This window comes from Dissoconium aciculare, assembly GCF_010015565.1.
Source record: "Dissoconium aciculare CBS 342.82 unplaced genomic scaffold K489scaffold_9, whole genome shotgun sequence".
In the NCBI taxonomy this organism is placed as follows: Eukaryota; Fungi; Ascomycota; class Dothideomycetes; order Mycosphaerellales; family Dissoconiaceae; genus Dissoconium; species Dissoconium aciculare.
The window spans coordinates 663185-686981 of NW_022984959.1; the positions used below are offsets into that span (position 1 = coordinate 663185).

The window sequence follows — 23797 nt, forward strand, 5'->3', positions numbered from 1 at the left end:
CAGGCGTGAGGTGATTATGGACACACCGTGCATGCATGTGCATGCTGCAGTTGTCATTAACACGACAAACAGAAATACACCGTCTAGATGCACCTTCGGTCTGGTTAGTACAGCACATGCCTATCGTCTGTCGCATCAGCCATCGGTCAAATCAGACGGGGCTCACGGATGAATCATCAGATAGTTCATTTCATGGAAGACTAATACATGACCTGCCCACTCGTTATGCTGCGATGCAGAGGTTTTTCCAAGGTCGTTTTTATTCAGCAGTCGGAGTACCCCGTCCGGCTTGACCGACACCGTACATGCTCTTGTCTGGGACCCGAGAGCACATTCATCAATCATGCATAGTCGAAGATCTTCATGAGAAATCTTGCCCAGCCCTGATGGTAAATTATTACATATCTTCGCAATTGCAATTGCACGCACGGAAGTCCTTCTAGTTACTCGGACAAAGCTTGTAGAATCAACCATTCGCTCAGGCTGCTCAAATCCTGCTGTGGACCTGACCAGCCTGCCGCCAGACGGCGCCAAAACGAGTGCGCTTCGATTGGTCATGCTGGATGCGCCGCAGTACATGTTCGTCCATCACAGGCAACCTCAGTGCGACTCACCGCGATGTCGTGTTCGCTTCTCGCACTACCCGAAATAATCCTTCCAGCTCGATGCTATTCTTGTGGTCCCGTAGAGATCGTGATCCTCACCGCTGAAATTGTGCCGCATTCCACGTCCCACGTCACCAGGTGATAATGTCCCATGGTCTTGGAAAAAAGCAAAGTCGTTGAGTGTGCTGGCACTGTGAGGATTTTGCACGCTATGATCCTTGCGTGAGAGGTGACGATAAGCTGCCACAAGCTGTCACCCAATCACCAACTCCATGGTTAGTTGTGCTGTAAGAATGGCTCGCTCTGAATTGAGGGATCCAGCCTAGCACATGCTGAACAGTTACCCACAAAGGTTGTGATGACTCTTCTCTCCCTTCCTTCTTCTGACCAGTCGTTTCGCGTCTTGTCGTGTGCACACTCAACAACTAATAATTCTGCGCAACGACACGGAAATTGGGATGAGACTGACTAGCTTCTGTCGTGCCACGTTGGATTCGGGGTTGGGCTTTTCCTCGTCTTGATGCGAGTATGACACAGCTTTTGTGCGACAACAGCGTGTCCTCAATCAGGTCATGGTTGGCGCAGTCTCGATGTCGAGTAGCCCAATGTCGCATCTAATCTTGTCGCACTTGGATCGATGCCCGAACAAATCCGAAGCGGAAGGCCACAAGCTACACGTCTGTGCGGGCTTTTCATCTCACCTTGCTCATCACCGTCGCCTCTGCGCCGCGTTCCAGACTGAGCTCGGCAGCCTTGGCTTTGACTCCACTGAGCATGGCCCGATCAAAATCATCACGACTGCGCAGGACTGCCTCTAACCAACCGATTTGCACATCCCAGTACTGTCCTTTCAGCCTGGTAAACGCCTCGAGCACGCCGGCGCCTTTGTCCGCGCTCAATAGGTTCTCAAACGCATTCACCGCTCTCCATTTGTCCTTTACTAGGTCGAATGTCGCGCCGAATTGGTTGAAAAAATTGAAGACGGTGACAATGTCGTCGCGAATCTTGTCGGTAAAAGGATCCTGCCGCCTGAATTTCACATTCTTGTTCTTGGCGCATCCCAGATAGCGCACGAGTAGCGCGTCGGAAAGCTCTTCGACAAGAACGTCACGGAGCGATGGGTGTAGCACTGAAGTGTAGTCCTTGAGATAGTCTTCGAAAGTGGTCGTGATAGACGCCATCGTGCCCGGCATCTTGCCGTACCACGCCGGCGTGAAAAATTCTGACAACACCGGTTTGATATCCGTTGCGAAGATGACCGAGGCGAACAAGTGCATACCGTAGGTGGCCAGATCGACGTATCCGTTCTGCAGGTTATCGTGCTCGCTTTGACTCGTGACGAGATACGCAGGTGTGACGAGGGGTTCATATTCGGTCCGGAAGCGCGTGAGGAATGATACTGCTCCGGTCTCGGGATTGTCGTCAATGATGGTGATCTGGTCGTTCGCGATGGCGACAAGCCAGTCTTGTAATGCGTTGACGCCCTCCAAGTGTGTCGGATCTGGCGCGGCCTCAATCTTGCGGAAATCCTCCGTGATAAGTTGCTCCCACATCTGCTGGCGACCCTTGAGCGCGGTCATCATGGCGTCGATCACACCCTCGACAACATCGGGCCGATCTGAGGATTGGGCAACCGACAACTGCTCCCGCAGCATCGTCCACATATCACTGAGAGACTTCGTATGTAATTGATTGTCTGCATCATGGTCCAGGCTGTCCTCTGCGCGGGACAGGAACGTCTTTCTATCGGCCGCTGCCATGCGGTCCATCCATTCCTCGACTGCGCGAGTAACGACGTTGCGATACTCCCTGACTAGGTCATTCTCTCGCTCATCAATAACGTGAGGTTTGAGGTCTTCAACCTTGACCTCCAGACGTTTCATCTTGCCGTAATACTTTTCCACCCAATTCAAGATGGCTAGCATTTGGACCGGTCCAATTGAATCGTCATCAAGCCTTTCAACAAGAAAATCATGCATCAGTTTGTGGTAGATGTTGACATATGTCTTGAAAATCTTCCACTTCTTCGGCATTAGGGTCTGCATGCCGAGCTTGACAGTGTTCAAATCGTTGAAGAACCATCTACAGGCCTTCTCGAGTTTATCGGAGTCCTCGTCAAATGTCTCCCGAACCGCTCCGAACTGTGCTTGTGCGCTCAGCTCCACTGCCTGCAGGAATTTCTTCTTGTAACCTCGGAGATCTCTCTGGCGGACATTGATGTTCTGCAAGCGAGACGCGACGTCTTGGAATTCGCGCTGAGCATCCTGCAAGGCCTTTGTCTGGCGGTCTTTCTTCTCCTCCTCTTCAATCACCAGTGCAAGCCTGACGACCAGCCCATTGTTCCCAGTTTGGACCAACCCTATCAGGTTCAAGCACGCTTGCCCAACATGCTCGTCAAACCATTCGACCACATCATCAAGCTTCGTAAAGAGATCTCGTAGGGTAATCCCGGACTCCAAGGGGAGATTTTCAATGAGTTCCAAGCCTGAGGCGCCATCTACGCTTCCCTTGACCTGCTCCATAGCCGAGTCTCTCACATCACGCAGCGTTGTAAGCCCAGAATGAATCGCAAGTAGGTTTGGTTGGTTCTTGAGATCTTCGTCATCCTCGCGCAGTAGTTGTTCAAGATCCGCAAGTTGTTGCGCAAAAGTGTCAATGCTCGCCTTGACACTCTCGACTGCCGCAAAGTTACGCTGCATGATGCTCATACGATTGATTTCTGGAAAGTCCTCGATCATGGTTTGCGCCTCTGTACATAATTTGTCGATCTTCATCATCTCCTCTTTGATGAGGGCCACAATCTTTTGGCCCTCATTGATACTTGTCATGCCATTCTGAGTAATCTCCAGTTGCTCTTTCAGGCCATGCTTAAGCTGGCCGTCGATGGCCGCCTTCTTGCGAGTGAACTCGCTGCGCAGTGAGGGCAGCTTGTCCAAGTCGTCCGGGTGCTTGAGCAGCTCGGCGAGCTTGGATGCGGTGTCGTCGAGCGTTCCATCGTTCATAATCAGCGGCTGATCTGGCTTCTTTCAAGGGTTGAGTGGCCGTACAGCATGTGGGATCTTCATGCGCGCATCGTTGATGTAGCGTAAAAGCGAAGCTAGCGGCCAAACGACCCTGGCAGGTGAAGCCCGCTGCGGAGGCGCGGTCACTCGCGCGCTCAATTTTCGATTTACATCTCATCATCTCAACTTCGATTCTCATCGACGTCCATCGATACACCACAAAATTTCCAAGTCCGCGTCAGGTGTTGAAACCCAAGACTTGAGCCGGCACGACATCTGCAAAATGTCAACGAACTATTTCCGCATAACCCTCCTACGCTCTGCCATCGGCTTGCCAACCAAAGTCGGAGGTGTCTTAAGAGCCCTAGGTCTCCGAAAGCGCATGGCAACAGTCTATCATCCAGTCACGCCCGCGACTGCTGGTCAAATCTTCGCGGTGAAAGAGTTGGTAGAAGTTCAAGAAGTCGACAAGGCCCTGACGCCGAAAGAGATGAAGGATTTACGGCGACCCGAGACTGGATACTACGTGGAAACTCGGGTTCAGGACCTTCGAGCTGCGAACAAAGCGCAGTAAACACGTCCGCGATGTTTCATACATGACGAACCACAATTGCGACCAGTCAAAAGATCCGAATGCGCGCAGCCCATCGGCAGAGCTCATCTCCAATCAGCGATAAACCTGTGCCCGCTGTCGGACTTCAACATTGTATGAAGCCGTTCCAGCACGATGGTGCATAGTCAGTCCGATTTTCCAGCATCCATGACGGTGCACCAGTGCCAGAATCACGATCACTGCGACGGTTTCTCGATCGCTCGAGAATCACTCGTCAGCATAACCAGTAGCAGTATGAGAGTTAGGTCTTTAGACGAAGGCGCCGGTCTAATCGAAGAGCTATGGTCGACATGGAATTGCAGACGGCTATGGAGCATGTGCCTTGCACATTGGAGACGAAAGATCTGTAACTGTCAGATGTCTGCGAGATGCGCCACCATCTACGCATGATTCTTCACGGGCGCATAAAGAAAAGTGCTGGGGCGCAACGAATAGCTGATATTTTCAGTGGAAGGAAATGAGACGGTGGAAGGGGACTCGGGCTGTTCTGGCGCTCCCGATTTGAGGCGCGCGCGAGGATCGTTTCGTCGTTCAATGCGTTTACTTGTCGTGATCCACATCTTGAAGGCCCGTGTTACCCTCCTTGAAACGAGCAGATAAGAATGAAGTCTTTACTCGATCATTGCTATCATTGCAGCTTCTGGTATCATAATATAAGATCTTCAATTTGCAGCATACCTAGGTACCTAGTATCTATCTCTGTCCGTACACTTTGCGATGGATGCCGGAGTTCTGCCGACTCGTGTAGAGCACGGACCAAGCACTTGGTTCTCTAGTTCTCAAATTTCGTGCCGAAGCTTCCAACAGGAACAAGAGGGTAAATCAAAACTACATCACTGCTCAAACCAACAGACACAATGGCCAAGGACAAATCTGACGCAGAGAAGAAGGCGCGCAAGGAGGAAAAGAAGAAGCGCAAGCTGAGCGAGGCTGCTCCTGCCGACGAAGTCGAGGAACATGTCGCTAAGAAGGAAAAGAAGGACAAGAAAAAGTCAAAAGCTGGCGAAGATGTAGCTGAGGATTCAATCATGGACATCGACGCAACTCTCAATGGCGATGACGTGGTTGCCGCTGCTGGAGCCGTGGCGCTTGCTGCGCTGGTTCCTTTCGCCAATCCTCTCGCGGATGATAAGCAACAGAAAAAGGTTTTGAAGGGCGTGAAAAAAGGTAGGACACATTGATCTCTCTAGGCCGGCTGCGACTCAGTTGTGCATCCATGATCAATGATACTGACGATAAAATCTTAGCCGCCAAACACAAGACCCTCAAGCGCGGTGTCAAAGAATGCGTCAAGGCAATTCGAAAGTCGCCCAGGGCTACTCCCACAACACTCGCATCATCAGCGCCGCCGCCAGGTATCGTTGTGCTCGCTGCTGATATCTCACCGATGGACGTCATCAGCCACATTCCCGTCCTTTGCGAGGACCACAACCTTCCGTATCTGTTCGTGCCGAGTCGTGCGGAACTGGGCGCTGCTGGCTCAACGAAGAGGCCAACAAGTGTGGTCATGATTTCTGCAAACAAGGGCGGAAAGAACAAGGACGGTGAGGACGCAGGAGAGGAATGGACCGAGGCTTACAATGACTTGTGGAAGCTGGCGATCAAGATGGGCCAGACCGTGAAGGTATAGAGATACCACTTGCGCAATATGGGATCATTGAGTCGGCGTTTGGGAGTTTCATGACGTTGAGGTTGATCTGTATGGGAGATGTACGTTTGTAAACTACACGAATGGACAGCGATGCTCAGACTGGAGACTCTTGCAATCGACGGGCAGGAATTTCGGCGCCGCGCTTCGAACAGTCACTGCTGCATTTTGCGCCGGAGAGCATGGCACCTCCGCGCTCGGCTGCTTGCGAGAGCAATTCCATATGCGCCGTAGAAGATACCTCGAGATGAACCGACGCTGCGTACTGCTCGAATCGCACACACACGAGTCGGCTTGAACATGAACTTCGGCATCATTCTTTCACGTTACAAGCTATTCAAGTCACCTTTCCCGGTCCTCTGATATCTCAGCCATGCTTGCCCTATCCCGTTGCTTGTCCACGCGCAAGCGTTCCAAGATCGCTCGGACACCGCCTCCTCGCGCCTCCACGCCCGTGCTGCGATCGACCTCATCGACCAAAGCAAGGGCTTTCTTCGTAAGGCCGCGCAATACACGGCGAGTGTATGCGAAGCTACCTGTGCCCTCCATATAACTGATAGCATATCTCTTGACATCTTCGTCGTTGGTCTTTTGTTTCAGAATGTTTATGAGGACCAAATTGCCGGGCTCTGAGCGTATTGCGTGTATGATGGGGAAGCTGAATTTGCCTTCCGTCAGGTCCTCACAAAGTCCCTTGTTCTGTGTGTATGTCGTATCGCTGAGATTTCGGTAATCGTCGAGGATTTGGAATAGAAGGCCGACGGTGTTCACAAGCGGTATGTAGTCGACTGGTTGCTGTTGTAGTGGTGCCTTCTGATCGCTGCCACTGCTGCCGGTTTTAGGTGGATTTTGAGAAGGAGACTCGGCACACATGAGTTTGATAGCTAAACGAAATAGACCGCCAGTCTTGTTTCCGACCATCTCAAGGTAGTCATCCTCCGTGGGACACGTCAGAGTATCACGCCAGAAGAGGTCCATGCCTTGGCCGCGGTGCAGATTTAGCAACTCTTCAGTATATATGCGGATAACCTCCGGGTTGTCCAAGGTCAACAGCTCTTGGAGTGCGCAAAAGTATATATAATTTGCGCTATTGATTGTTTGAGCTGTGCCAAATATGCTATGCGCCACAGGTTTCCCTCGTCTCAGAAGACTGTTGTCCTCCACATCGTCAATGAGTAATGAGGCAGTGTGTAGCATGGCTACAACGCGTGTGATGACTCGTAGCGAAGGGACAGGCACTTGAAGCCATGCGTTGAACGCAGTGATCAGTTGTGATCGGACGTCTTTGCCTGGCGTCGATTCCAGGTAGTCATACGGCCCGCGCAGAATGTTCTCCTTCTCATTATTCCATAGCATTTTATGGCCGTCCATCAGGTCCGCTTCTGCATCGTCTCGGTGAACATCGTTGGGCACCAGTGGTCGAGGAGGCGACTGCGGTGTGTAAGGTTGTTGTGAAAAGCTCGAAAGCGCGCGCGAACTCCGAGTGCCTTGGGCCATCCACTCGCGCTCGTCTGGCTCAGGCAGACGCTGGCGAGAAGAGGAGGTTGAACCCAGACTATGACGATCTTTGGATGATTTGTGGCTTGAGCCAGAATTGTACTCGCTGTTGAGTATCGCGCGACTTGAACTCGTTCGGATCGGGATCGACGTGGGCCCTCGAGCAGGTGACGATTGTGGGGTGGTGTGATTGTGAGTGGTCGTGGTCGTGGCCGTTGAGCCGGCGCTCATGGTGGAGACCGACTGCGATGGAGTGTTTGCAGAGTGGGAGAGATCTTCAGTGAAGCGGCCGATCGCCTGTTTGCTGTCTGCTCGGAAGTGAGAGGCATACGAGTTAAATGTCATCGTGCCTTTTATGTCCTGTGCGCGGAGACTATATATGGGTCTAGGACCAAATCGCTTCTGCACGCGGTTCCTCGCGGGCCATCACTTAGCGCCTATGATTTCACTATATCTGGCCGATGAGATGCCCATGAACGTCCACCGGGGTGGGGCCTGAGCCTCGACGGATTGAGTGCAGGTGACGGCGTTGCGGCGTGGATTTTCTCGTGCCCCGGCCCTCGCGAAAATCGATCTGGTGGTAGTGATGGATGAGGCATCAAGAGTCGCAGCGACCAGCAAGGATCAGCGGAAGAGAGACAAGGTTCGCAGGTGCCACACACTTCTACTGTGAAACCAGGCGTGCAGCTACATTGAATGGGTATACAAAGCAGCCCTGGAGAGCTGTATCAAAACCACCTGGGCAGGCAATGACACAGTTGTACATTGTGCGTGCATGTGCATTGCCAGCTTTTCGACAAATCCCGAGGTCTATTGTCACTGGAGGCCTGGCATCCCAGATGACCCCCAACAAGCCCATGGAGGCTGTTCATTACGCGTCGGACGAAAGTTGCTGAACGTCCGAAAGCTCCGACGTGTCAGCGGCATGTGAGAGCCTTGCAGTGAGCACGTGCGCGGCGCTACTGGGCCATACTGTGTGACATAATAAAGTCGTAGCGTCTTTCCCACCTCCAGGCGTCTACGTGAAACTCACCTCCGAAGATCACCTGCACAAGCTTTGTGCGTCGTTCCCCATGAGACTTTACTCACACCCACTCCTGAAGGCGTTCGAATTAACCTCATCAGGTTGCGAATTGCTTGCTCACCTGCAGCTTCGCAAAGCTTGCTTGCTTACTTACTCAGTACACTTCTTTGGGATCTAGAAGATCCATCAGCTCTCGCCCAAGCATGTTCCGCCCCTCTAGGTCGGTGATTTCCAAGTCTGGGACCCAATGCATGCGCAGGAAGATTTCCACTTCGCATGGATAAGGATAGTGGAAATTCTCCAACGCCTCCTGTGCAATAATTGCTCGGTGCATCCAGGGAACTGTCTCGTCATCGTCGACTCTCGGCGCGGGTAAGAAACGACCATGCAAACGATCGGTTGAGACGCGGTCGTCGCCTTCATATTTCATTTCCTCCCTAGAAGGCCATGGCGCGAGTCTCCGTCGGCCGAGAGAATGAGTAAAGACTGTCGGCAATGCCAAGACAGCAGAATGATTCGTATCGAACAGCTTGCCCTGTAAGGCCGGCTTGATTGCTGGGACAGTGGGAATATCTAAGTTGGATTGCGCGCGAATTTCCCTGGCCCGGGAAACCTCCTGCCTTCTCTTGATACGCTCCAGACTTGCTCTCCATTCTTTCATATGTTTGCGCAAATCGAAATCCGCCGTCCAAAACGGAGATTGAGGACATAATCTCTTACGACGATCGTTCAAGCGTTGCTTGTTCCGGGCCTCTTCGACTTGTGGAGCTATCCATGATCTTGATTGCGAAAACATCTTACTCCGGCATTTGCTGCCGATTAACTCCCGGTGAATCGCTCCAACAGAAACTTAATCCCCCTCGCCAGGGACCACGACAAAGCCTAGTGGAAGGCGAAGGAAACGTTCAATATGATGTACATGCGCGCATGTTGCGATGTCGAGTTCACTGTCTGGTTTCATCGAGAGCGGCATTGGTAGGTAATCGATGCAGAGACCACGAAACATACTTCGTCCACCAGGCGGATTCGACTGGAAGTGGATGCCGATCGGACTCCGTTCTGCCTCCTCGGCTGCCTAGGACAATGAGCGTTTTGACTTATTGTTCTCGCGTTTCCTCGGCGTTACCAAGACCGGTCACCTGCTCGTGTCTAATCGGAGGCTCTTGTGCCGCCGCTCTGCTGCAAAGATGAAGGATAGAACTGGCCTAAACCCAAGGTCACATTGTTCACGTGATCTTTGAGGTCACGATATAAGGTTGAAATCAGTCAAAGCTGGCAGTGTTTATCGTCATCGTTGGGATGCCAGGCATGTAACTATATGCTTAGCGCGACTCCAGGCTCCTCTTTTCCATGTGATGTTGGAGACAGACTGACCCAGTAAATTTGATGATGCTGTCCTTCGAGTTTTCGAGATCGATGATCATTGAGAATTGCTGTTTTGATGTGGATTCTTGAGAATAGACACGCACAACGCCTTCCGATTGACAAGACACAAGACCTGTTGGAAGTGTACCTCGAGCTTGGAAGTACGCATGTGCAAGTAGAACAATTCCACGCAATCACGGTATCGAACGGGTGGGTGGAGATCGAACGACAACGTATCAAATTGGATTTGCCATGTTCATAGCATCGAGGTATACCGTCATTATTACTGCACAGATCCATGAAGCACAACCCTAGTGCCCAGCCGGGCATCGACTGATCTCGTATAGATGATCGTGTGAAGACAACCTTTAGGTATTGTGATCATGCCTTCCAAGGTTCGCAGGTGCAGACGGGTGCAAACTGAGGAACATGCGGAATTTTGCTCGACTCGGAATCTTCTCGGATGCTGACACTCTCACACGTGTAACACTGTAACACTCATGGACCTTGGAACGCAATTTGCCTGCACAGTCAGAAGCAATGAGACCGCAAGTATCCGTGACCTTGTGACGACAAGTACAAGCTTGGCTACCTAGTTAATATATAGTCACCAGATTTTAATCTTGCCCTCTTTCTATTGTCACCGTGCCTCCGCTGCATCGTCACCCATTAGTGGTCGCAGCGGAGGCGTCCAGCGACCCTCACGAACAGATTCTCGCCCGCTCCGACCTGCAATCCATCGTCGCGTACAAGTGCTGATGAGCCATCCGTATTTCAGGAATGGGAACCACAAACCTGGATCCGGTCCGGCATTCACCATAGGAGAGAATAATGATATTTACCCGTGCTCGGCAAGTAGAAGCACGCCCAGAAGCGCCCGCTGTTTTGGCCGCATGCTCACAATTGCAAGCCAAAAGCAATCCGGGGTCGTTCGATTGCTCCGAAGCGCCCTGCATGTAACGCGTCGACTGGCTGTCGTCCCTGCAAATTAAGCGCCCAAGTCTAAAGTTGCACCACCAGAGGGCCGTGCTTCAATTGTGCATCCCAATACCGTCAATCATCTCAGCTATTGAAGATCCGACAATAACTGGTCATCGCTCATCGCCAAGGGCAGAACTCTCCACTCACGAGCGTCAAATGCCGACGGCGTTTCGAATATCATTCTTCTAGTGCCATGATGGCCGACCGTGCTCTCGGACTTGTCACCATGGTATGTGGTGCTGTGCTATACTTGCATTGTTGCTCTCCCTTCATTCTTCCCGGGCTCTTGTCTTCTTGTTTGCTATTCAACTGCGTTTTTGTGTGTGTTGCTGGCAACATCTTTCAGTCTTTGTCTTCATTTTTGGGCGCGTTTGTTGTCGGCGGTCTATAATCAACGTCTTTCCTTTCTTTATCCACATCGTTGTCGCTCTGGTCAGCACTTCGAGTACTAAAACATCCCGGACAGGCGCACGCGACATTCCCCAAGGTCCAACACCATGGCACCTTCACAGCTTCGACAGCAACCGCCTTTTCCTGCGCCTCCATCTTTCTCCGCTGGCGGCCATGAGACGCGCGACTACTACGCGGCGCAGAACGCACCGCGACCTCACTCACAAGATGAACCATACCTGACACCTTATCTCGGTCTCCGAGCCAGACTCTCACAGACCTGGATCAATCGCTGGACGATTTTGCTTCTTTTGGTGCTGATACGCACCCTATTTGCCATTGCAAGTCTTGATGACAATCTCGGCTCAGCACGACGAGAAGCCTTGAGCATGTGCACATCTGTGGAGAATGTTGGCTCTGCAATGGCTAGCATGCCCCACTACATGAGTCAAGGTGTTAATTCGCTCACCGCCAAAGGCATTGAAAAAGCTATCAACGGTCTCATGAAAGGACTCATCCTTGCCGTCACGGGCGTGGAACAAATCATAGTCTTTGTCATTAATTTGCTCACCTCGACGTATCTTTGTCTGATCACTCTGGCGATCAGTGGCAGTCTCCATGTAGCGGTCTCGGTGGCCGAAGACGTCGGCGATTTCCTCAACTCTACCATGAAGGAAGTGGGCAAAGAACTCGGAGATGTCACTGGAGACTTCCAAAAAGCTATGAACGGCTTCATCGCCGGCATCGATAAGGTCGCCAGCGTCTTCTCCAGCAAATCGCTGACACCGCCTACCATTGACTTGTCGGATGAAATCTCCAAGCTGAACCACCTGCAGATCCCTGCTGGGTACGACAAAGGTCTTGAAAAGCTCAACTCCTCAATTCCGACATTCAAGCAAGTACAAAATTTCACGAATTCGGTCATTGAATTGCCATTCGAGGAGGTCAAGAAACTACTCAACGCCAGCCTGCCTAAGTACTCGATAAACGACGCACTCTTTCCAGTACCTGCAAAGGAGCAATTGACGTTTTGTTCCGACAACAACGGCATCAATCAATTCTTCGATAGTCTCGTACAGATCGAACGCCTGGCAAGGAAGATCTTTTTAGCTGTCATCATCATCGCTGCTCTTCTTGCGATGGTCCCAATGGCCTATCGAGAAATACGACGATATCGATTCATGAAGGAGCGGGTCGTGATCGTCAAAAACCATTCCCAGGACCCCATGGATGCAGTGTATATAGTCTCAAGACCTTACACGGCTGCTACCGGAATCTGGCTCGGCGATAGATTCTCTTCAACCCGGCTCAAAGTCCTCGTTCGATGGAGTGTAGCATATGCTACGACAATCCCGGCGCTTTTTGTGTTGTCTCTCGCAATCGCTGGCCTACTTTCTTGTCTTTGTCAATATATCCTGCTGAAAGCGATTGAGAAGGAGGTGCCTGTGCTAGAAAATATGGTCATTGGATTCGCTGACAAGGTCATCATGTCGCTCAACAATGCATCTGAGCAATGGGCAATTGGCACAAACAAAGTCATCATTGACACCAACAACGCCATCAACCATGACGTCTTGGGCTGGGTCAACACCACTACCAAAGCTGTCAATAACACCCTCAATGCATTTGTCGACGAGATGGTCGGCGCTCTTAATGTCACGTTTGGCGGCACCATCCTGTACGAACCGATCCTCGGTGTATTGAACTGCCTTGTGCTACTCAAGATCGAAGGCATCGAAAAAGGCCTCACCTGGGTCAGTGATCACGCTCACATTGACTTTCCACTGCTCCAGAATGATACCTTCTCGCTAGGTACTGTGCAGAAGGTTTCGCAGTCTTCAACCAATTTGCTGGCGACTGGGCCGGACGCGGCCGCGGCAGACGCAATTTCGCGAGCGGTTGACCACGTCATTGATCTAGTCGCCAAAGCTATTCGACAAGAAGCGATCATTTCGACATGCATACTACTGATCTGGGTCATCATTGCTTTGATCGGCATCGGCAGGTCAACATATGTGTACTTCAAAGGCGATTCAGCTGTTGGTCCATACGAAACACATCAAGCAACGAAAGAGAAACAGCACGAGCTTCATGACTTCGGAACAGTTCCTTCGTACGAGCAAGCGTTACGATCCCCCAGAATAGGCGAGCATGAAGCCGACAGATATCACGGACAAAGCTACACTCTCACACCAGCACCACTTCCGACATTCCAAGTTAGTACGGCCGTCTCGCCCATCTTGAATACGGGCTTCAGCCCACGGACAGAGCAGGTGCAGACTGTCAACGGCCAGAATGTGGATTCTGCCATCCGTCGTCCAACCCATATCCGAGCATCTAGTCATGGCGACCTTGCTGTAGCATCGCCGATCTCTCCTCCTTTACATCAAAACCCATTCCTCGGTCCCGGTGAAGCAAAATGAACAGTCAAGCATATTAACTGATCGACTCTACCGAAAACTCCAGACTGAGGATGGTGTCAGGTCCATCCGGTCTCGTATAGGTCTTCCTATTGCGGGACCGACCATAACATGCAGCTTCAGGGCTGGTAGTTATGGAATACTGTACTTCTATTGTGTGCTTCCTTGTGTTGCGCTCTGAGTCTGTTACGCCGCGTTGCGACCACCTCGAGAATTTGCGCCTCGACTCTTTTCGAAGCTGACTGATACCCATTTATGGACGAACAAGTCTTCTTTCCAACAGTGGAGTTGTTTGCGATGCGAATTGCTTGAGTGATGGCATAACGCTTTAGTTAGTCGCCCTCGACGCCCCTTCCATCCCGTCCCTCTGTTCTCGACTTGCGACTCTGCATTGATACCTCTGCAATTGCTCAATGTACTTGAAGACGTGGGACCTTCAGCGCGCACGTGCGGCTTGCCCCGGCGTCTGAACTAGGCACGTTTGATTGTTCGAGTACATTGTGGAGATGAACTCTGCATCGCCTGCGAGATCGCGCTCACGGGCCGGACATTTGTTGCCACGCTATAGGCGCATGGCATGGGTCTCTTCTTTCCTTAGGGACAAGATGATCTGGGCATGGCCGCTCATTCGCCACTTCTTGTTATGAGATGTTTTGTGCTGACGGGTAACGAGCGTTTTGCAACTAAGTTGCATTGAGAAATATGTGTTGTTGTGCGGTTGTAATTGGCGATCCCCTTCCTCTCTGGATACGGGGTCCAGGAAAAGTCTGGCATGCTCCTCTTGAGATGCCAGTAGTCTGAGTGCTCATTGATGTCCTTGCCACATGTATGTCATACGACTGATAACAGCGGATAGACGATGTGGAAATCAGGGTGTTATGATTTTTCGATTGGTACATTGGCAATGCAAAATTTTCCACCATTTGACTTTTGCTCTGCATTGTGTAAATCTTTCCAGTGGACAACCACCGTCCCTACACGCAGTAATCAAAATGAAACTCAAATGTCGCATTCGAGGATGATATTATTGACTCCAAGTGTGCTCTGGGTGGTGCAAGTACTGCACATGGTTCAGCCCTATGAGGCACCGAAATGTCTCCAGCGGAGGCCCTGAGACAAGGAACCACACTTGCTCAGATGGAACCCCACGCCTCATCCGGACCTCCATTACATACGCAGTCTTGACACTCTGCACTCTGGTCAAAACTTTCGAGCGTAACTTGTTGCCGAATAGAACCACCAATATTGCGTCCTCATACGTGTCTGATTTGCCTGTATCATGAGCAATTTACCGCCTCTGCGCCCGCCGCCACGGCTGGGTTCACCAACAGGACAGCGATCGAATTCATCAATGTCACGCACATCTATGCGAAGCGAGTCAAGCCTGTCCAATGCTTCCTTGGACTCCAACACGGCGGCAGGACCGCCTGCACTTAAGCAGCAGCCATCTTACACTCAAGATCCCGATGCAAGACCATCGACATCTGGCGGCGTCATGTCGCCTCATTCGAACGCCCGACAGGCAACCCGGAACCAATATCCTGCGAGAGGGTCATTTGACGGCCTTTTACGGACGACATCGCCGAGTCTATCCTTGCAACAACCCGCAAATCATCGACTTCGTCAACATAGCCAAGGCTATTTTGAACCGTCTCTACCTCACGCAGCTGCAAATGCGACAGGGTTGAGCGCTTCGCAAATCGCTGCACAGGCTGCGATGCATCATATGTCGCCGCCCGTCAATCAGGAAAGGAAACGCTCTCATGCTGGCCTTGCACCGATCCAGACAAGTGGTCCCGCGGGATCTCGGCGTCCGAGTGGATCTGGGAGTCCGGGAGTTGTCTCGCCGGGAGCACTTTCCTACAGCAACGGAACTGTCGGAGGGAATAAATTGGCGGCCACGACAGCAGCAAACGTGGTCTTCCCGAACGCACGAGGCGCGATTCATTCGCCTGTGTCTTCGCAACCACATAGCAGCGCGATGCTACCACCACCAGACAAAGAATCTAAATCCAAAAGCTCGAAGATGAAATTTCTTCGTCCGAAAGCAATGACCTTGAGCAAGGAAAAGGATGGAAAGGGCGTGATGGCCGCACCATCTCCGGGTAAATCGAGCAGTACAGCCAACCTGTTACGCTTCCCGAATCAATCTGTGACCAGTTTCGCCGAGTCTACCTCAGGGTCTCTATATAGTTCTGCAAACGTCTCCACGTCTACATTGGTTCCAGCTACTTCAGAAAAGGACAAGGAGAAGAAACACCACTTTTTATCACGCCAAAAACACAAAGTTAAAGAGGAGCCACTGGCGCTACCTTTGAGTTCAGCACATTCCAATTCCCACGCAACAAACCCAGAGCATCCCCAACCTTTATATAACTTCACTCCAGATTCTCCGGCCCCAAGCTCATTCGCCAAGAACTTCGATCTCAGACATGGTGGTCGTCTACTGCGCAATGCAAAGAAGGAAGAAAAGGCGGCAGCGGCGTCAAAAATGGAAGGGACTGCTCTTTCATCTAGTGCACCAGGACATAGTTCCATGGAACAATTCCTCGGTTCAAACAGCTTCGAAAACGTGGGACCTCCCTCCAGCGCCGCGAATGTGTTCTCGTTTCCTTCCGACAACGTCTCAGCGCAGGCCTTCAGCACAATTGGAGCCCAAATGGGTCTCCCTGGAATCGGGCCCGACGATGCATGGCCGTTACTGAAAGCCCGTTTGCTCAATTTGTTTTCGGGAGAAAGCTTACGACCGCCGATTGAGGACTTCAATGCCTTGGTCAGTGTACATGTGCGTCGTTGTATACAACGGCGATGTCCGATAGTCCTGATTGAAGATGTTCGAGAGCTATTGCAGACCGGATTCGGCTCTCTAGCGCAGACGCTCAGAGGGGTTCCTGATGAGAGGCTGATCACAAATCTGGTAGACATGTGGGTCGGTGTATATGGCACGATTTTGCCATTTCTGCAGGCAGTCTTCCTCCCGCTCGAGCTGGAGTTCAAAGGCCGTGGAAACCTGATGACCGCCCGCGAAGCACAAGAATTTTGGGGCGCAATCCCTGAATCGCTGAAGTTAGACGAGCGACCTGAATCTGCAGGAGGAGCGCTCCGGACGCCGAGTCTAGCTGATGAGCTCGAAGTCCGCAGGCTGACACTCATCATCTTCCGGGACTCAGTGATATTGCCCAAACACGAAAGCCTCATGAACATCTTCAGCCGTTTGTCTCTGGACAATATAAATGCTGCAGCTTCACCTGCCGCCAGCGCCCAAGGCCGAAGCCATGCCCGTAGCGATCTGTCTACCTCAGGCGCAGACCGTCCTGGAACAGCTGGTAGCCTAAGTCCACGGCTGAGCAGCTTTAACTCGCAGAGCTCAACGTATCTCGATGCCGCCAGCAACTCTTCAGGCAATGCAACCAGTCTAGCAAACCGTAGTCGGGCCACCTCCAATACCTCAGCCGGCAGCTTCGGCACTAGTCTGCCCCATCTCAGCTCTCCGCTGGCCGCAGGCTTCACAACACCGGGCCAGGCAGCGGCGAGTTCACAGCAACAGCCGGCGCCGCCGCCTCCGGTCGCATTCACCGATCCAGCCAAGATCACCGAAACAGTGGCAAAGATGCTTCAATGCCTGTATGTACTTGCGTCGTGTCAAACCGGCGATGTGGCTCAGGGCAACGTAGAACGACTCACGGGGGCGCTCAAATATAACTGGTTGGGTCGCGGACGTACAGGGCGGGACCGCAGAGGGTGGGTAGGTGTCAAGGCCGGTCAACGGGTGGGCTTGGTGGGTGCATCATGAACAGTGTCAATTGAGATCGAGCTCCGAGGTCTCTTTCCGTGTGGCCGGGTCGCTCTACGAAATCATGACTGATACCTTGCGAACGCATCGTGGTTGCGGTTTGACGTTTTGCTTCCGGGGACACCAGTACATATTACCGCCAGTCTCGTGACTGTGGAGTCACCTACGAATGTGGCAACCGCAGCTTCCACACGAATAAATCAAGAAAGGATTGCAAAAATATCGGGAGACCATGATTTCGTGTTAATCGTACATGAGCAAGAATTACGACAATCGCTAATAAAGGCCCAGAAGAATTGATCATAGGTCAGAATCGCCACGGCGAGCCGCAAACCCAGCGAAAGCAGAGAACAATGCAGGCGCGTTGCAATCGATATCGTTCGACTGGTTCGTAAATTTTGCGCGAGAGAATGCCTGACCGCATACGTTGACGGCAGTATCTGTAAAGAGGGAAGAGTCATCATCACGACTTGTCGCTTAGAAGGGCCTGGACGCTTGTCCATTTCTGCTTCAGCGCATCGTGATCGGTCTGAGCCTGTGTGAGGACAAGATGTTAGTTTAACAATTCCTCGGACGCTGATGCCGCACAGAATACGAGGAGTTGAGCAACGAAACGACCCAGTGTGAACCTACCTGCGCGTGTAGCATCTTGACGTTAACCAATGCATGCTCCATTTCGTCCATCTCATCCTTCAAGTGACGATTCTCGTTTTGCACCTCAATGTTCCTCGTCATGATCCGATCCATCTCCGACTTCAGCTTCTCCTCAAGCTCAGCCGGCTGAGCGTCAAGGAGCCGCTGGAGCTCGGTGGTCTTCAATTTCAAAGCCTCGTTGGCATCCAGTAGCGAATCATTCTCAACCTTCAAGCGCACGAGGTCGTGGGCCATCGTGACATGTTCCGCATCGCTCTGCTGGACACGTTCTTCCAGGCTCTTCACACGCGCGCTCAGTGTAGAATTGGTGGCTTTTAGGGTCTCCAACTCAGTCTCCCGGAGACGCGTGGTGCGTTGATTTTCCTCCCATTCGAGGGTGTACTTAGCCAGGGTAGCGTCTGTGATCTTGATCTCGCAGGCGTCGGCCACCATCTCGTCTGCACGATATAGCTCCTTGTCAGCACCACCAGTGACGGAACCGAAGAAGCCCGAGTCTAGGAGGGAGGAGGCAGAGGGCGATTTGTCAATGTAAACATCAAAGATCTTCTCCTTGAGGAAAGTCGTAAGCTGTGCCATGTCCTTCATCTCGAGAAGAGTGGCGCGATTCTGTTGCATCAAGACGATGCCGAATTTGAGGATTGCGACAAGGCCTTCGCTGAGAATCAAATCGTATACACGAAGCACTAATTGAAGAGGAAAGCGGTAGGCGAAGAGCGTCAGGAACCATTGCGTGGCATAGAGCTGCGGCTCGACATTACGGCGGCGTAGGTGGCAATATACTGCTGGTTCGTAATCTTCCAGGAGCCTTTCGAATTGGTAGAGTCGCAGATGTAAACCAGGCATGTCGGCGATGAAGAGACTTCGAAGATCGTACTTGCTCATGACTCGGACAAGTAAGGTGAAGGCTTCCTCTTCACTCATGTTGAACAAGAGTGGCATGGCAATGAAGTTTATGCCTTGTGCATAGCCTACACCTTCGTCGAACAAAGCGTATGCCTTACACACCCCGAAAAGACCGTCCTGTAGCCCTGCGGATTGTGTAAACTTGCTGTACGACGTTCTCGTTCCCATGTCGCGTTTGATGGCCTTTTCAAGCTTTTGTAGTGCAGCGGCCTCTCGTTTCTGCTTCTCGGCCAAGAGCTTACTTTGCAACTCGGAGTTGTGGGTGTCGATGGACGCTGTGGTGCTGGTAATGGTTGAGTTACCGGGCGTCGAATTGTCCGAATGCACACTTGAAGCATCCGATACGATCGACTCGGCGGATGTGCCATTGGTGGTCGCGGTTGAGCCGTTTCGCGAAGTCCTTGGCCGCACCTCCGCCTCGGTGCCACGCGCTTTCAACATCCGGTAGACATCTTCCAGTTCGGGACTCTTGCTGTCTGCAAGGACCTGCCACACCACACCCCGAATAGCAGGCGGGATGCCCGAAGCGATCGCTTGATTAAGCTCTTCGCCGCTCGTCCTTGCAACCGCAGCTGGTCCTTCGTACACGACCTGCTGCCACAAGTCCCAATTGACCTCTCGCGGCAACTCGGCCGGACCAGCACTTAGACCTGCAGCAGTGCCAGGAGGCAATGTGGGATCCATGGGAGGCGATTTGAGCGCTGGCGGACTGGTGGGCGAAGTTGGTCGTATGGTCTTCGTGCTGGTCTTTGCCGTGGGTGTCGCCTCATCTCCCTCTTCCAGCTGAGATAGACCGTCTATGCTAGATTCCTGTTCTCTTCGCAGATTCGAAAACTGGTCTTGCAGCGTTCGCTTGCTCCGTGCTCCGCCATCTATTCCACCATCAGCTGATGATACTGATGTATTGGTGTTCCGACGCTCGCCCGTTCGGGTTTCAGGCCTCGATGCAGGCGGTGATTGAGTCGGCCTCCTGATATTTCCCATCCTGCCAAAAAGCGCGCCAAATCCGGAGGCTTTCCGCGCCAAGTTCCCAGGAGGTGGCGGTGAAGCGACACGCTCGGGAGCAGATCGCTGGTCAGCGGTATTCGTCTTCTCGGTGAGTGACACAGGCGTGGGCTGTAATACGGGCAGGTCTGATGATTGCGGGAGTGCGGCTGATGTTGGCGAGGCCTTCCGTGGCGATTTCTTTCCTGGTGATATGCTTCGGTCTCGCGACCGTGATCGTTGTGGTTGTACGGTATTCTCCAATGTGCTCTTGCGCGAATGCGTCCCAGTGCCCGAGTTTGCATCCCCAGCCACTATGGATTCCGGGAGTGACGTGGCTGATGTTCCAACTCCTGCATCTCCTCCTGGTTTCGCAGCGCTCGTGGGTTGAGGTTCGGTGTCAGCATTTGACCTGGTGGGCACCTCGGACCCCTTCTCTGCAGGGGGCTCCGTAACTGCATCGTCGTCCGTCAATTTCGTCGCATCCACGACTGGCGACTGCTAGCGAGAAGAGTCAGAGCTAGTTCGCCCAGTGATTAATGGTGCCTCTGCCACAGGATGGGCTTACAGAAGATTGATCGTTTTGTGCTTCGGCGGGCTTACCCTCTGCCATGGTGGTTTTGACGGGGAACCTCCGGAAGGCCCCCCGAGCTTGATGATGGGATCTGGGGCTTATGGGGCTTCGACAAGTCGTGGCGATGTGATGTTTCGCAGAAGCAATAGTCGGGGAGCGCGGCGAGAAGGATTGCTTGGGTGAAGTACTGTTTGCAAGGACGATCGCAGCGATCACATCCTCCGAGAGGAATGCCCTTTGTGCGGTGGTGAGAGCAGTGGCAGAGGGTATATCCACCGCCAACTCGCCCAAGCTTTGACCAGCGGGCCTGCTCCTCTCCACAATTTCCATGAATCAGATTTTGGTTGTGGATCGTTTGTTCGCCCTGCTCTTAATAACTGTTGGCGGCTGTCTTGCATGCGTGGCGAGAACACGATGATATTCGCCTGGAAGGTGATACTAAATAATGGTTATAGAGGCAATGCCCTCGCAACGCTCAAAATCGAGACACGCGGCGACGGTGGAGCGAAGTTGACAAGATCCATGCTTAGGTTTTCCTGAAAAGGCGACGGTCCATGCGACTACAACATTTATGATTACAACGCGACAAGCTTTGCATTTTAGTCTCGTCGTTCAGGAGACGCTGTTGACACGCCCAGTGGGCGAGAATGGTGAATGAAACATTTGGGCAATTGGACATGTCTCATGCCTACTTACTGTGCCGCAATGTAGCCCAGGCGTAGTTCCAACTGCCGCCGGGTCGTACTGCCGTTGTCCCTCCAGATCCGTTTCAGCAATGTGTCAAGAGGACGATGCGAGATGTGGCACGCACATAAACGTCCATGGTAACCACGAGGTGTGCAAAAAGAATGCGGCGAGGCCCAGCGATTCAGCATTCGGACGACAGACGTTGTGGGCAAGCGTTTCAAGGTTGTGCCCACCCACCGAATACATCGGCACCTGGGTTCACATCGAGAATAACCATCTACAAGCACCTGGGCAGTCTACAGGCACTCATGAACTACCTACATAGGTACGGAACGTTCCGATATGCCATATTTCTCTTTCCTCCATCACATGTCACTTCTTCGGCGTGGAGTACCTGGTTAAGCAATTGAGGTGTGCACGTCTGGAATCTGTGCAGCCAATATGTAGTGCAGGCTGATCACCGCGGATGACAGGCAAACATTGTGGGCATACGCCCGGTCTCTGTGGTTGCGGCATGCATATGTTTCTTCAGCGTCGCAGGTGTCGGAGGAGCCACCGTGAGCCTGATGCGAATGCCTCATGAAATGTGGGGCTGGGCGGCAATTTTTGGTACTGTAGGTAGCCCCTGGGATAGCTGACCATTGCGTCGGGATTCCTGGACTGCGGACTGATCAGTGTCATCACGATATGTTCGTTTGCATCGTGATGAGGAGTTCCGTTGAATGATCACCATCGTTATTGACAGTACTCTATTGTCATTGACGGAGAGCCCAAGGGTGATTCACACCATTTTTTGATGGTCCGGCACCTGCTGTAGGCCCTACCTCGGTAGGTACAGTATGTATCAATTCAGGTAGGGTTCTCCAATGTGCACTGCTCAGCCGTGGGCGGCGAAAGCCTGATCATGTCGGCAGGTGAAGGGCGTCTGTTAACCAAATCCTGCTCCCTACATTATTTACCAAACGCAATCCCTTTTGATTTGGCAATTTCGAAACAAAAAACTCTTCACACCCACGCCGCTGGAGTACCTCATGGTCGAGATGGCTATAGTGCGTGGTAACGGCCAAGCCCCCCGGTCACCGAGAAACAGGACAGATTTCCACGTCTTCATGTCACCGCTAATCAAGTCACTGCTTGTTGATTGCCTCACCAATTGCGCACGTCCCGTATCGATCTGCAACTTTCGATATCGTGACGAGACCGAGACTAGCAAGACGAGTGTGAGGCGCCAGAGTGTTATGCCAAAAAATCACTTCTGCTGTCGAGGATGGATCGCGACGCTATCATCAATAAGTCCTCATTGACGATGATCACCCTGGTAGGTCTTCAATGATCATCAATCCTGTCAAAAGCGACAATAAGTCAATAGACCGTCAGACCGTACCATCATAGTTGCGAGACGTGAATGAAGGAACATAAATTACCTCGTCGCCAGTGCTTGAAGATCTCGCGACGTTGGTATGTACATCACTTGTCTCATGCACTGAGCATCCAGGCCCACACGAATATCTCACTCTCAATATCACTATTGCTCACGTTGGGCATGACATCGCCGGAATGCCAGCGACATTAGAGAAGCCTTTCCAAGCTTCTCGACCGCCATGCGCTTTTCGTTCCCATCCAGACGATTTCCCGTCCACATATGAGCAACAAGTCAATGAGAACCTACGCCACTTCGCCAAAGCCGCTGAATCTCGCCAGGAGTTTTACCCTCTGGAGAATGGCATGCCTCGCAGGAAAACGTTCAACCGACGTCGCTGCCAGATCATCATCTGCGTCGTTCTAGTCTTGGTTGCTCTCGCTACAATTCTCGCTGCGATCGGCACTTCAACCGGGTTTCTGTCTGGTACAGGAGCAAGCCAAGTAAGTGTATCTTCTATGAGCGTCTCATGTTTGCTCAAAGTCAAGCCATGACTGATACAAGATTGCCAGTCACCGTCACCGCTAGCTGCAGAGAATGATTGGGATGCGGCAACCGCCAACTCCGCGCCTGACTCTGTCGTCCCACACAATACTGACACAACACCATATCAACCCGTTCTGTCAATTCCAACTCCGCTTTCACTTCTGACTTCGCAATCTGTGATGACTATGATTACGATGCAGGATGCCCAGTCGTCCCAGACTGCGTCTTCATTGACAAATCAGGGCTCTTCGTCCATTTCGTCCACAACGATGTCGTCCGCAACTGGGCTAACATCCCTTCCATCGCATCACGAAACTTCACAGTCTGCCGAAACTACAGTGGTCAACAAATCAGCTCGCATCGGCCTCTGCGGTCTTCCAGGTATGGGATGCGGATGGTGAACAGAACATAGCTCCACGAGGCTCAACTGTATATACCGCTATACTGGATTTGAGTTCTACTCATCACGTATGGCGTTGGAGCACAAATAAACACCCCGAAAAAAAAATGTCCTTGCTTGAATCACTCTGCGGCCGACATGTCATGGAAATAATTTCAGTATCGCAAATTAATGCTTCTTTCGATCGAAATCTTTTAGCTAGAGCCTAATGCAAGTGGTTTGAACCAAAATGAACATCCTGTCGGACTGGAAAGGAGCGTGTGAAGAAAGTAAGGGATCAGCAGGGGAGCTCCCGAACATGCCCATGATGTGAAATATCCGGTACTCCCCTTTTCACCCATTCATAGCAGG

General features: G+C 52.0%; 9 protein-coding genes across 9 annotated transcripts; 5 read left to right on the forward strand and 4 right to left on the reverse strand.

Moving 5' to 3' along the window:
• Nucleotides 1-1297: 1297 nt before the first annotated feature.
• Nucleotides 1298-3607, reverse strand: K489DRAFT_372074 (exocyst complex component Sec6; the record flags this gene model as incomplete). The annotated part of the gene is made up of 1 exon (XM_033603300.1): nt 1298-3607. The coding sequence occupies one exon, from the start codon at nt 3605-3607 to the stop codon at nt 1298-1300; it is 2310 nt and encodes a 769-aa protein (XP_033458176.1).
• A 283-nt stretch (nt 3608-3890) lies between these two features.
• K489DRAFT_322789 (mitochondrial 54S ribosomal protein YmL33) lies at nt 3891-4181 on the forward strand (the record flags this gene model as incomplete). Its single annotated transcript, XM_033601646.1, has 1 exon — nt 3891-4181. One exon carries the CDS (start codon nt 3891-3893, stop codon nt 4179-4181), a length of 291 nt encoding a protein of 96 aa, XP_033458177.1.
• A 1118-nt stretch (nt 4182-5299) lies between these two features.
• Nucleotides 5300-5850, forward strand: K489DRAFT_299460 (L30e-like protein; the record flags this gene model as incomplete). The annotated part of the gene is made up of 2 exons (XM_033600379.1): nt 5300-5387; nt 5468-5850. Coding segments are annotated over 2 exons (471 nt in total), but the record flags the coding sequence as incomplete, so codon positions are not given.
• A 360-nt stretch (nt 5851-6210) lies between these two features.
• Nucleotides 6211-7239, reverse strand: K489DRAFT_389815 (geranylgeranyl diphosphate synthase 1; the record flags this gene model as incomplete). Its single annotated transcript, XM_033606546.1, has 1 exon — nt 6211-7239. One exon carries the CDS (start codon nt 7237-7239, stop codon nt 6211-6213), a length of 1029 nt encoding a protein of 342 aa, XP_033458179.1.
• A 1273-nt stretch (nt 7240-8512) lies between these two features.
• On the reverse strand, nt 8513-9682 carry K489DRAFT_382184 (uncharacterized protein). The gene has a single exon (XM_033605314.1). The coding sequence runs from the start codon at nt 9183-9185 to the stop codon at nt 8544-8546; it is 642 nt and encodes a 213-aa protein (XP_033458180.1). The 5' UTR covers nt 9186-9682; the 3' UTR covers nt 8513-8543.
• A 1550-nt stretch (nt 9683-11232) lies between these two features.
• Nucleotides 11233-13548, forward strand: K489DRAFT_372078 (uncharacterized protein; the record flags this gene model as incomplete). Its single annotated transcript, XM_033603301.1, has 1 exon — nt 11233-13548. One exon carries the CDS (start codon nt 11233-11235, stop codon nt 13546-13548), a length of 2316 nt encoding a protein of 771 aa, XP_033458181.1.
• Nucleotides 13549-15262: 1714 nt separating this feature from the next.
• Nucleotides 15263-17338, forward strand: K489DRAFT_389817 (HbrB-like protein; the record flags this gene model as incomplete). The annotated part of the gene is made up of 1 exon (XM_033606547.1): nt 15263-17338. One exon carries the CDS (start codon nt 15263-15265, stop codon nt 17336-17338), a length of 2076 nt encoding a protein of 691 aa, XP_033458182.1.
• Nucleotides 17339-17801: 463 nt separating this feature from the next.
• On the reverse strand, nt 17802-20492 carry K489DRAFT_411538 (RabGAP/TBC; the record flags this gene model as incomplete). The annotated part of the gene is made up of 3 exons (XM_033607814.1): nt 17802-17873; nt 17972-20380; nt 20448-20492. 3 exons carry the CDS (start codon nt 20490-20492, stop codon nt 17802-17804), a joined length of 2526 nt encoding a protein of 841 aa, XP_033458183.1.
• Nucleotides 20493-22600: 2108 nt separating this feature from the next.
• K489DRAFT_267155 (uncharacterized protein) lies at nt 22601-23724 on the forward strand. Its single transcript, XM_033600088.1, has 2 exons — nt 22601-23003; nt 23073-23724. Exons 1-2 carry the CDS (start codon nt 22698-22700, stop codon nt 23445-23447), a joined length of 681 nt encoding a protein of 226 aa, XP_033458184.1. The 5' UTR covers nt 22601-22697; the 3' UTR covers nt 23448-23724.
• The last annotated feature ends 73 nt before the right edge of the window (nt 23725-23797 follow it).